At 36.0% G+C, this 14,136-nt stretch overlaps 1 protein-coding gene across 2 annotated transcripts in view; it reads left to right on the top strand.

The window, feature by feature from the left end:
* LOC117402602 (synaptotagmin-like protein 3) overlaps positions 1 to 14,136 on the top strand; it is a 34,157-nt gene that overhangs the window by 3,170 nt on the left and 16,851 nt on the right. Inside the window, exons 3-6 of one of the 2 annotated variants that reach the window (XM_059024187.1) lie at positions 4,257 to 4,472; positions 6,436 to 6,503; positions 7,191 to 7,242; positions 11,189 to 11,239. In XM_059024187.1, coding sequence (XP_058880170.1) covers positions 4,257 to 4,472; positions 6,436 to 6,503; positions 7,191 to 7,242; positions 11,189 to 11,239 — 387 coding nt within the window. The remainder of the gene's footprint in view (positions 1 to 4,256; positions 4,473 to 6,435; positions 6,504 to 7,190; positions 7,243 to 11,188; positions 11,240 to 14,136) is intronic. The other variant, XM_034003925.3, reaches the window with a different exon arrangement.

Raw genomic sequence — 14,136 nt, 5'->3', positions numbered from 1 at the left:
TGCTTTTTTTATCACAGATATATTTGAATACTGTTGAAAATTGAAAGCATCTTTGAAAAGTACAAAGGGCTGACAAACCCGCTTCGCCTTAATATTTAGTTTAGTCTCTATTAGTTACTGTAAGTATATTGTGCAATTTAATTCAGGATATTTGCTTATGGTAATGAAATGCTGAGGCTTCACTGTTATGAATAAAACATTGTTTATGACAAAGATATGACACCTTTGGAGAGCTATATGCAGCCCCCACTCATTCACAATATAATCATTTTTTCCACCAAGGGTGACCCTGCCTGAAAACCAGTAAGTTAGCTGTGGACGTAGTTTTCTGAAAATGAAACCACTTCCTTTCAACTCTATTGCCCAATTTAAAAAGGAAATGTAGTGTGTGTTACAAATTACACTGAGTAGTCATGTGTTTGTTACTGAAGAGTTATCTGTTTACATACTGTCCAAAGAAATTAGCTATTAGTTTATTGTATGCAATAATTATATTGTACCACGAAGGGATTTAAAATAGGGGGATATCAACTTTCAGTTATTTTAGCAGTTTCTTGTGGTATGTTTAGTTTTAGGTATGTGGTTAAATTGACACTGTAAGAAGACCAAAGCTTGGTGTTATCAAAAAGCAGTGAGTCTAGCATGTCCAGAGTCTAGTTTATACTGTGGGGTGTAATACAGTAGATTTTCATTTTAGTAGGTCTGGTTTGGAATCCAGCTTGTTTTACAAGATAAAAGAATAACTGGACATTTAATTTCAGTACCTAGTATTTGGTTAAAAAAGAAATGTTTCAATCTTTTTTAAAATATCTAGAATACTATGGCTTGAATGATTAGAATCAAGTATGTTTCTCCTTAAGTATATAGATATATTTCTTTTTACCGGTGTCCTTGGGGGCCATTTCACATCAGTAAAATTAATTAACACATTAATACCTGAATAGAGATGTTATTTGTTCAATTAGGTTGTAACTGGCATAGTATGGGCCTCACTATGCACCACTGTTTTTGACAATTGTTGCTGTTATAGGATGCTATTTCTCCTCACTGGGCATTCAACATATTTTCACAGTATGCATTTTGTCAGTGGAGGCCCTAGACTGATTAGCAAGGGCACTTCAATTCAGGGTTAAATATCTTTGCTGGAGGTTTGTGCCATACCTGACAGACCTTTCACATCTACATCAAAGAAAAATAAAACAAAACAGCCTGCATGCTGTTTAGTCTTTAAACCATTGAAAAGCAGTCGGCAAAGCTGGCACTTCTAGTCAAAGTCTTTTTTTCAACCATGTCCTAAATTATTAAATTGAACCAATTAAACCACTGACCGGGTACTAAATCACTTACATGTAAAGCGGTTGTAGCTAACAAAATTATTCCATAAATATAACCTGTTTTGAAAGGAACACATGTTGTAGCAAACATGTTTTTTATTATTATATTAAAAAACGCCTGGTAATACATTAGGTTAAAGGTTCATGGAGCGTGAGCTGGGGCTATGAGGATAGAGCTGAGGAAGCAAAAACGAGCTGTTAGTGGGACAGTAGCAGGTGGAGAGAGCCCGGACTTAGGATAGAGATGTGAGCCTCTGTCCCAGACTTAGGAGCGGGCTGAGAGAGCCCGGACTTGGAAATTAGAATAGGAAGAGCCGTCCTGCTCGGATCAGAGGGCTCGGTCTTGAAGGGTGCTAGCTAGAGGACCTGAAATTACATAAAAGGACAGAGGTGCTGGTGTGGTCCTGGTCCTGGTGTGGTTAGGACCTGAAAGGAAATGATAGTATAAAGGGTTCCCTGACTCATCTGGTGCTGCCCTCGGATGAGGTGAGGCACAGGCCTCCGAAGCCGGGAGCAGAGAGGCGTCCCGCAGGAAACCTATAAAACAGAGTAGGTGGTTTAGTCTGGGACTTGAGCACAGAGAGCGTAAAGCGGGCCATGTCCCGAAAGGAAATAGAGCAGGGCCTCACGTGGTGAGGTAAGATAAGTGCATGAGCTGCAAAAGGCTAGTATGGCCGGGAGTCCCCTCTGGCTCGCATGATGAGAACCCCCCTATAGCGAAGGAAGAAGTAGCGTAGTTAACCTGAGGTCGGGGAAGTGAGACTCACTTGCTCCCCAGAGGAGACCGGTGCAAAGGCACAATGAAAGGAGGAGGAGGGGAGGAGGAGGAGAAAGCAAAAACACTAGACAGAGAAGGTGTGTGTGATTGAGGTTTAAATAGGGAATTAACGATGATAGACGTTAATTAAGGGGCCCCAGCTCCCACCCCCCGAATCTCGTGAATGGCTAATATAAGAAAGTTCTGTCTCCATGCCTTTAGGAAATCTGTTACACTTGCGCTCAGAACAAGAAAGGCTACCCCTCCCTCGCCTTTACAACTGAGTACCAATCAATGACAATTAACTTCCGCACTGAGGGGTAGATGTACTAAGTGTTGAAGCTGTTAATAGTCACAAACCAGTTGCAAACAAGTCGAAAGTCTAGGGTGAAATACTAAACAAGTGCAATGCTGTTTTAGTGACTTTTTAGGAAATGCTTTGCAGCAGCAGTTTTTCTTTGCAGTAATTATCATAAATTCGCAAAAATGGGGTGGAGATGGTGCAAATTAACGTTCTCAGATATTACAATGATATGTACAAAAGCTGCTGGTAATTGCAACACTTATAATTGCATCAATTTGTTAAGAACTTTTGAAAGCACGTTTTAAATAGTTGCAATTAGCAAACCTTTAAAATGTATGCAAAAACACTATCCCCTAACCATGGCAGCTGTGATTGCAGCAAGAAGGAGACATTGTCTTCGGCAAAAATGAGTGAGTTGTAGGATGAGAAGAGAAAGGGTATTTTGTACCCACATTATCTGCTTCGATTTAAATGAAGACCAAATTAAGCACAGGTACAGGTTCGGCAGCCACATAATTCTTGAGCTGCTGTCTGATTTAAAAGATGACCTGGAGCCTGTCACCCAGAGACGCCATGCTATCTCTGCAGTGGTCACACTATTGTCCACTCTGCATTACCTTACCTCTGGGTCCTTCAGGGGACTGTGGCAGCTGTTGCTGGAATTTCCCAGTCCCCTTTTTATCGTGCGTTGCCAGTTGAGCTCAATGCATTTTTATGGCGACACCCAAATACCTATTTTTCCCTAAAAGTAGGGTGTACTTCCAAGCCTTGAAAACTCATTTCTATGACATTTCTGGTTTCCCCAACGTGTTGGGAGCAATAGACTGCACGCATGTGCCACTAACCCCTCCAGCTCATTCTTAGCATATAGGAATAGGAAACACACCTATTCTATTAATGTGCAGGTGGTTTGTAATTGTGCACAATTTAGCACTGCACCACTGACTAACTTAAATAAAAACGTACAGTATGCATTTGGCTTATTGGCTACTCATGATAATATGAAATTCGTATTAACAAGAATTGACTGTCCTCCTGTAAGTATCATAACTTGTTAATGCAGCACCATGATCTATTTTGTGTTCATTGTCAAGGGTACTAAGTAGGCCAAATTAAAAATAATAATAATTAAAACAAAAAAAAACAATGCAGGCTAAAGTAAAAAGTTTTTTTTTACTACTGTACTGTATACTGTATAGGTCTACTTTACATATTTATATTTCTACATAATGTAATGTGTAGTCTACCCAAAACACATTAGTGTTATTTCAGCGCAATGATTTATACATTTAAAGTACATTGAGCACTATAAATGTATGTGTGTGCGACTTTTATTGTATTTTTTTAAACCCGACACCGCCTTAAGTCGGACAAACATGTCTAGTTTAGTGAGGGGCTACTGTATGATTATGAAAAGCTTTTTGATAGAGACGTTTTTTATTTGGGGGTGAAGGTGGGGACCCCACTGTAGAATCTGATGGGATTAAACTGCCTTTCATTATTTATTCGAAAAAATGCTAGAGATCTCGCTAAGATGACGCAACAAACATTTAAATTAGTATGTTGCGGCTCTCTCCATAAACATATTTTCTCTTAGTACATACCACAAAATGTATACTTTACAAATTGTCGCAACAAAAATGCAAATTGCAGTATGATTGCACTGCGACTTTTAAATTGACAATGAAAATATGTTGCAAAACTAGCAAATTGAACTGATTGATTTGTCACATAAACATGACCTTTCCTTCTATGAAACCTGTAACGGAACAGCAGTTGTCTACCCTTGTTCTACTGCATGCTTCCTGGTATGCTATGCTGTGTTATGAGAATATGTTCTTAATTTGTTATTATTCTACAGAAAGCTGAAGTCTGAGCTCAAAAAAATCCACTGGAAGGGTGCCAAGAGTTTCAACCAGCAGTACACAAATAAAACCTGTGCCAGATGTCAGAAATCCCTTGGGAAGATATTGAACAGCGGAGCTGTGTGCAAAGGATGCAGCCACCGAATCTGTACCAGTTGCCGTATCATTATCTCTGCCAGGGTGTGGAAATGCACAGTATGTTACGCTTATGGGTAAGCCATAACTGCATCGCCTTCTCAGAAACTCAAATGTGTACAATAGGAATCGGTGCAGGCTACTAGAAAACTGGAGATTAAGTAGTAGGTATTGCTGCTTTAGAAAACGTAGAACACTTGAACAACATAGTTTGTACAGTTATCAGAAATTAAGTAAATGTATATGTATATATTTTTTATTGGCTCTTTTGTACCATATATGTTTCATGACAACTAACCTGTAACATCAACTGAGACAACTAGACTGGTGTGTTAGAGGTGTGAATGGAAGGTAATTATTGTTTATTACCAGAGCAAAAAAAAAGTTTTATCATTGTACTCCTGCTTCGTAGACCAAAAACCACAGCCATTTTTTGCTGCAAAGAAATCCTGAGTTGCCCATCTACAAGGATCGGCCGTCACAGACCTCTTATTGAGCCTGAGTGTTTTTTTCTGAATACTGTACTAAATTTGTAGTAAACCAAGTGGAACCTTTCTCTTTCTGTAGCTAGAAAGCTTTCTGCAGAGTGACAAGGCATGGTTGATTTTAAACTAAACTGATTAGTGACTCGAAGAATGCAGCTTACAGTAATTGTGACTATATATCAGTAATATCTGAAATCTTATCCAAATATGTTGAAAATAAACACACCGTGGAATGCAGAGCTCCGATTAAACACAACAGGGGTCTCTGTGTATTTGTCATCTGAAGTCTAGCATTTGGGACACAACAAGCAGGTAGTAGACTGCTTTACTTCTGGCTCATTAGTTGATGAGGAAATAAGGAATGACATTGTCAGAGAAAGTGAATCCAATTTGGTCATGTGTGTTTATATATTGTTACGCTGATGCAAAAGTCAGACGTTAAGCAAAGGTCACAATTTAATTGCCCTGTCTCGGCAGGCTTTCATGCGACTCAGAATCCACTCTTTCTATACACATTGAAATGTTCAGTTAATGACCGTGAGACGGACTGTTTTTTCATTTTTGGTTTACTGATTGCTGAAAAATGGTTATTGTTGTAATAAGAATACATAAACTTATGTAATGTGCTAAAACTAATTGCAAATCATATACAAGAAGATTAAACATGTTAACTCAACTAAAGTACTTTACTCGTCATAATAAATGCATTCAACACCTTCATAGCATACTGAAATGACTAAGGTTAAGGTATTGGTAACAATAGTGAGACTGAACTAAACTTCAAACTCATATTAACTGTACATAGTGACATATTGCAAAATGTATAGACCTACCTACTAAAATTAGCACATTTACAGCAATATGAATTATAAAGTTATGTAGAGTATTTATTATTTGCATACCTTCATACAAACCTAATTTCAATGGAACTCACAAAGGCCCACGTTGGAGAGATCTGCCAAACCTAAAAATAATCTTACTGCCAAATGCATACCTGCAAACCAATGCATTCAATATCATTCCACAATCCCTATCTGTACTCCACATTTTCCTTAACTACCAGCCTGCAAAGTGGTTTATTTCCATACCCAGTTTTCCTAATTTAACTACTAAACATCTAACTGCTAACCAAGAAGGTGTAAATTCTGTAACTCCCAGGTTTTATCCAGATAAACAAGAGTGGGGGGCATGTCCTGTCATGACCAGTAGGAGGAGCCATGTTGGCTGGCATGATCCATCTGGTACTACATTTAGCTAAAAGCTTTTCATGAACTCATGCAGTACTTAGAAATTTGAGCACCTTCAGATGAATGAATCAGTATCTGGGATATCTGTAAACTCTCCTAAGTGGCATACTGTCTCTATTCTGTCTAGAAAAGCAACAAAACCAAACTCACTAAAGCTACCACAGTACAAAGAAAGAGTCTGGTATTATGTTATGCATCGACTCACCTTCCAGCCACTCACCATCTTTGTCTAGTTTGTATGCTGTATGCTGTATGCTATATGCTACAATTAAACCAAAACTGTCTGCATCTGTTTTTTTTATATACAGGGAAGTGAAAATCAAATCTGGAGACTGGTTTTTTGAAGAAAGAGCAAACAAATTTCCAAGTTGTGAAGGTTGTCTTTTAATATATTTGTTTGACTACCAGTATTGTATGTAATTAAGTTTGCATTTATGCTGTGTTATTTCTTTACATTATGATATAGTCTATACTTCTTAATATGTCTAACCCAAAACGTCAAAGTGCACAATACATACAGTATGGATCATTTAAGAAAGAATACTACCACAAATGATTAAGACTGGCTGATAGCAACTATGTGTGTCAAATGAGGCAATCCAATTCACACCTGATGCACACTTGCAAAGATATGCTGCATGTTTCTCAGAGTCAGCTCTACAGTACACTGGGTAAGGAGTCAGGCATCCCAGAAAGTGCAGGGCCAATTGTTTCTGCAGCACCCCAAGAATACCACAGCATCATCTGTTATATTAACTATAACTATAAATTGTGTAAGTGTGTCACAAGATAATGTATCACACAGGGAGGCACATATTCAAAGAGTATCCAGGATTTAGTTATCTATGATTTTGTTGTTTGGTTCATGTTTTATAAAACAAATAGCTGTTTTTTTCTCAAAAAAGGAGTTAAAGACTTCAGTAACTTCAGATTTTAGACAAGCATATGTTCAAAATGACCGTATGGTAAATACATCCGATTGCATTCATGTAAAACAAGTTTTCAAACTAAGGGATGAACTTGATATGCTTTACAAATGAACAGTATTTATTTGCTCTTACAGGTAAACAGGAGTCTGTTGGTGAAACATTATTAAAATCCTATCAAGGACTAAGGTAAGCCCAGTACTCTATACTGTTATATAGAATGTATTATGGATGAATTTTATAAGCAAATTGTTAGCTGTTTACTGTTACAGTTACATAATTGCATAAATCACTTCTGTGTGGATACAAGTTGCTAAAGAGCTGCTGAAGGCTGTGGTGAAAGCTGTCAAAAAGAGTATCTTGGCATCAAAGTTGTTACTAAAGCCACAGAATGTATGGGGTGCCATGTGTAAAAAAAGTGTTAATATTTTAACATGTCTTTTTTCAGATTTAACTTAAATATTGTATTTTTTCCCCAGATTTATAAATGTATATTATTTAAATGTGTACATTCAGATATAATTTATAAATCTAATTACAAGATTTAACATTTAGCTAAATATTTAACTAAATCTTAAATCTCTTAACTAGATTTAACATTTAGTTAAATACGATTTGATTGACTCTTGTAATGCTGAAATTTGCATATTTCCTGATTAGCATTACAAGAGCCAATCAAATCGTGTGAAAGCACAAAGCGGGCAGAGCTCATTTGCATACAAACTCCAGATTTAAGTGGCCAGTCAAATATCTAGCTAAATGTTAAATCTTGTTAAGAGATTTAAGATTTAGTTAAATATTTAGCTAAATGTTAAATCTTGTAACTAGATTTATAAATTATATCTGAATGTACACATTTAAAAAAATATTTATTTATTTTCATAACATTTATAAATTTGGGTTAAAAATACAAGATTTCAGTTAAATCTGGGAAGAAATGTTAAAATATGAACCCTTTTTTTTACACATGGCACCCCAATGTCAATGCATATCAATTGGGTTAATCTATCTAAATCAGGGGTGTCAAACTTAGTTCCTAGAGGGCTGCAGTGTCTTCTGGCTTTTGTTCAATTGAACAAATCATTTGATCAATTATGTTCATTGAAAGCTTAAATTGGAATGAAAAGCAGAAGACCCTGTGGCCCTTGAGGACTGGAGTTTGACGCCCCTGATATAAATGGTCTAACAGCGGCAGATATAAGATGCCCTTTAAAAAAAGGGTGATTTGTTGACCCCTTTTAACATGCCTAAAAGCAACAAAAAAAAATACTAAATAAGACAAAGTTACAAGCATTTTATATATGATCCAGTATGTCATTCTAAATAAGTATTGTCTAAATCAGGCGTCTTCAACTCTGGTCCTGGAGAGCCGCCATCCAGCAGGTTTTATAGATGTCTTTACGTAATCAGTGGCTAAAGATCTGGAACACTTGTTAATCTTGACTAATTAAGCCAATAATTGGTTCAATTAAGTAACTGGTTGAAACGAAAACCAGCAGCCACAGTAGCTCAGGACCAGGGTTGGAGACCCCTGGTCTAAATCATAATGACTGTATTAAAGTAAAACATTTTAAAAATCCTCATTCTAGTCATGTTTCAACAGTAAAAGGGTCTTCATTGCAAATTCAATCTATCTGTAACCTCAAAACTAAGCCAAGTAGACAAAATGATGAAGGTTATAGCCAAAACATTTGTCCTTTTTTTTTTTTTTTTAGTAGCTTTTTAGAAATCGTAGCAATTTGCTGTGTTTAATTAATAGTTAGCCGAGCATTACTGTGGAGAAACCTTTTATACAAAGCAATTTGTGTTGCTTCTTAATCAATTTTAAAAACAATACAAAACAACCCATAAAACATTTGCATTTATGTCATTTTATTTTGGATACAACTTTTGAGTTGTTTTTCTTCATTGATACCTAAAATAATTTTGAATTGGCTGCAAGGAAGTTTCAGAATCACTCTGTTGTTTGTTGATAGGTAACCCTAGGATTGCAGCCTCAGCCTTATCAAAGCTCTTTTGACATTAATCAAAAAACGGATGTTTCAGAATCGCTCTGTTGTTTGTTGCTAGGTAACCCTAGGGTTGCAGCCTCAGCTTTATCAAAGTTCTTTTGACATTAATCAAAAAAACTGATTTGTTTGGTTAGTTTTTTTTTTTTTTCGCAGCTATTAAAATGACGTCTGTTTCCAGCCTGAAGGATTTAAAAGTTTTAAAAAGGGGAAGTTGATAATAAAAAAACACTATAAACTTAAGTTAAGTATAATTTGCTTCTAAAATTAATTAATTTGTTTATATGCCCTTTAGAGCGATACTGTCTGAAGAAAGTGACAAGAGTGTGTCTCCATTGCATTATTTAGTTTTAAACCATAACTAGTTTAATCTTGAGTGCATGCTTAGTATGTGGCATGAGGCTAAAAAATGCACCTTTTAAATTGAATTAGAATTGACATTCATTACACTCTTTTTGGTACTAAATCTAACAATATCCTTACACTGGCTACATTTACAATGACTTGGCAAGCCAAACTGTATGTTATCTTCCCATAATTCACTATTTTGTGGTACGAGCCAAAGGCCACTTTGGCTTGAAAAACAGCATACCATTCACTTCGTCTTTACGATACAACTCGAAACAATTTTCATGTAACTGCAACATGAACATACAGAAATCTAAATCCCAAACCCCTCATTTTTCAAAATATTTGTTTAAAATACTGAGTTTTAATAAAGTGTAACCTACTAAATTAATTCATAATATAATAAATAATATATAATTTCAACAACAGTTAAAAATTAACTAAAGACAGGTGGTTTGGGAATTTTTACTGACATAGGTGAAATCAGGCGTCCTGTGTCTTTTTACTCCCGTGCCAATCGTCCATGTCAGTGTTGTGTTAGAATTGATACAACATTTCCGGGGTATTTGCCTCAAAGCAACACCAGACTTTACAATAAACCATAATATAATATTAAAATGGATACGATCTGTCCTGAGATTCTACAGTTCACTAAAACGCAACAACCAAATTGGGGATCGGGGGAAAATACAAAACATGACTGGTGACTATTAAAAAATGGATACTTTGAACGGCGCATTTGAAGGTATGTAGGGTTTAGTCCCATGCGAATCATGTTTAAGAATAACTAGTGTTCCGCATTTGCGGTTTATTCCGAATTTTACCGAAAAATTACAGGATTTTTTTTTTAACTAGACGTTGTTTTTTTACTGATTTATACCGTGTTTTCCTCTGTTAATCAATATTTTCCTGGTACTATTTTCTACGAAATACACAATATTTTGATTAAAATGCTGTTTTATTTTGACTGACATTGTAATAAGCAGCCCTACACTGTATCCTAGGATACAACAGACGTTTAGACGTCAAAGGATCAAATAACGTTCAAACGTGGTTCACAAACACGTTATCACCAGATTATGTTGGCCAGTCAAACTCTGATTATTGCGGCTATTGCTGGGCATAATAGTATTATATTTTTGCACAAAAATATAATATTTTTAGTGGATTAGGAATGGGGAGAAAAACGTACATCAGTATTCAAAATGAATATTCAAAAGAAAACAAATGTTTCCAAGAATTTGCCCAGACTTAAAGCCCTAATTTAAATTATTGTAATGTCTTATATTTATATAACTTGAAGATAGTGTTAACAGTGGGATAGTAATGTACCCGAAAATGTAAGTTATAACTGAATATTTTTTATGGGGTTGTATCAATGAGTGGTATACACACAGTATATATTTTTTTGTAATCTGTCAATGCCTATTGTATGTCACCTTTTTCACAAAAACCTATTCAGATTATTGACGATATCTCACCTGAAATCTTCCTCCAAAGCATACCTGTATGATGTTTGCTAAATTGTATTAGGTAGGATTTTGTAAGTTCTTAAAATACAATTTAAAATAGCTGCTTTCTAAACCAAGGGTTTAATTCCAATCTCACTCTGTACTTTTCAATATATATATATATAATTTCATAATTATTCAATAAGTGAATTTGTTCTGATTTCACTAAAAGCTATTTGTGCTATTTTGTTTTCCTATATTTAACAGTTTGTTTTTCTTTTAAAATGTATTTTACTATATGATATGTCCTTATTATTATTAAATTAGACTGATGGCCGCTTCAGACTACAAGCAAGTTGTAAACCCTCCCAAAAGCAGGTAAATTGAAAATGCTATCATTACAAAGGTACGCCAACAGTATACCAGTCCCTTTTCTCTTTTGTAAACATAGCCAATAAGATGGGTAGGAGGAAGTAGAGGTGTGGAAAATGGATGAAGATTCAAGTTCTCTGAAAAGTGCCTTATAGCATGTTCTAAATCATTACAATATTTTTTGTTTATTGTTGTTGACTGATATGTTACAATTTTGTTGTAAAAAAGTTAAGATTTTTGCATCATTTTGGAGTCAACAAGAAAAAAAGATGAACCATCTTTTTTTGTCCATCTTGAAAAGTCATATTCCAAAATGATAAGTTGCCATTGTTACCCAAACCCATAGGGCTGCAAACAAGTTTGTATTAATACAATCCTATACACCTGATTCTAATGAGAGTTTAAATAAAACACAACAAGGTCTGATCAACAAGTCAAATAATTAGCACCAGAGGATAAAACTCCCAGTGTAATGATAAGAAATATTTAAGCACTTTCTCCAAATAATATAATCACTTTAATGACACATTTCTGCATGTTGTTTCAGCCAATAAGAACAAATATCCATTCATATTTTACACAACAGCTATGCAAATAAAGCCCATCCCTGTTGTTATTATTAAGCTACTCACACAATGTTTTTTTTCTAAATGTAAAATGATATGTATTATTCATAAATAAATAAATAAATAATCTTTATTTTGTATAGCGCCTAAATGCAAGCATCTCAAAGCGCTGTACAGTTTAGAACAATAACACTAAAAACAATGGAACAAAGTAGAAACAACAAATACACAGCATATAGTTAAAAATTAAACAGATTAAAAAATAAAACATTGCACAGTGACATAAGCCTAACCGTAAAATCAATCCTGCTCTTAACCGGCAACCAATGCAGAGAGGAAGGAACTGGTGTAATATGAGCACCCAATTTGGTGCCAGTTAAAATGCGAGCGGCAGAGTTCTGAATGTATTGCAGCCTGCCAATAGCAACCTTGGAAGCACCAGCAAGCAGAGCATTACAATAATCAAGCCGGGAGGAAACAAAGGCATGCCCAGCCTCTCTGCGTCAGGCATGGACAAGATAGAGTGCAGAGGGGCTATGTTCCAGAGATGAAAAACGGACACCTTTGTGACTTTGCAGATGTGAGACTCAAAAGTCAAACTGGGGTTGAAAACCACAACCAGATTCCTAACTTCAGAATTAGATTTAACTTCGAGCCCATCATTCACAATACTAAAACAGCCAATGTTTCTCAGTTGTTGGGGAGAGCCAAGCAGCATTACTATTGTTTTGTTGCCATTTAGCTGCAAAACAATTTGCCGCATCCATACTTTGATCTCGGATAAACAGTTATTAAGTACCGAGACAGCCACGTTTGTATTGGGTGTAGTCTGAATATATAATTGTGTTTCGTCTGCGTATGAGTGAAAGCTCACACCTTGACAACATAATCTGTCCAAGTGGCAGCATATAGATGTTAAAAAGTAAGGGTCCTAAAATGGAGCCCTGTGGCACACCTGTAAATATTGAACTAGGGTCGGATGAATAACCGCCCATAGAAATGCACTGTTTGCGATCTGACAAATATGATCTAAACCACTGTGAAACAGTGCCAGCAATACCCACGCAGCATTCCAAACGATTGATTAAAATGGAGTGGTTTACGGTGTCAAAAGCAGCACTGAGGTCTAACAAGACCAAAATGGCCAGTGCCATGAACAGATCATTAACAACCGTAACAAGGGCTGTTTCAGTGCTATGTTGTGATCTAAAACCTCACTGCAAGGGTTCATAGATGTCACATTTCAAGACATGACTCTGTAACTGATGAGCCACCACATGTTCCAAAACTTTGGGCAGAAATGGCAGATTGGAAATAGGTCTATAATTACTGAGAACATCTGGATCGAGATTTTTTTTTTTTAGCAAAGGAGTCACAACAGCATATTTAAATGCTAACGGAACTACTGCAGTACCCAGTGGTTTATTGATGATGTCAGTCACCACCGAGCTGAGAACTGGGAATTGAGACACAATAAGTGAAGTTGGTGCTTGACCCAAGAAACAAGAGGTCGGTTTCAGTGACTATTTCAATCAAGCTAGAAGAAGTAACCTCAGCAAAACAGGACAAGTTAGTGCATGTAAAAACCGATGTGGTAGGCAAGACAGCATGTGGTACAGAACGTGACAGCTGAAGTATAATATTGTCAATTTTACTTATAAAGTAATGGAGAAATGTATCACATTGCTCTTTAGAGCCAGTGGGTACAGACACACGTTTTGGTTGCAACATATGATTTATTGTTGAAAAGAGGTGCCTGGGATTTGCAGAACCGTCTTGAATGAGGTTAGAATAAAAAAGCAATCTAGCTGAATTTAAGGCATGCCTATATGTCGATTTATACTACATGTTGCCCTATTCTACATATATAATCAGATTCAATGCAACCTTGCTTATCTAAAAATAATTGAATAACTCACTGTCCCAGGAATGATTGCCACTGACTTCCAGTTTGTGCTATGGGTTTCTCTGGTGCTAATTGATCTTGTCTGTTTATTTGAAAGTATAATTGTAATATAAGGTGAAACCTTGACAGTATTTAGTATTCAGGATTTGAATATTGCAGTAGCTTACACACCTCCGGTGGATGGAATGCTTCAGTTGATGAAATGATGGAGCTGAGAGGCATGACACATATCATATGACTAAATTATTAGATTTTTCCTGCTGTGTTGTTTCATATAAAAATAAATATATTTAGGATATATCATGTATGTATTGAAACCAAATTAAAACCCAGATGTAACATACTGGTCATTTTTAACCTCACAGATTGTCTCAACCAGTCAGGTTATACTATGGTAGATGCCGTTTAAAATTCCCATTAACTTTTAGAGG

This window comes from Acipenser ruthenus, chromosome 5, assembly GCF_902713425.1.
Source record: "Acipenser ruthenus chromosome 5, fAciRut3.2 maternal haplotype, whole genome shotgun sequence".
Classification (NCBI taxonomy): Eukaryota; Metazoa; Chordata; class Actinopteri; order Acipenseriformes; family Acipenseridae; genus Acipenser; species Acipenser ruthenus.
Note: the sequence above shows the minus strand (reverse complement) of the source record. Positions and strands in the feature narration are given on the sequence as shown.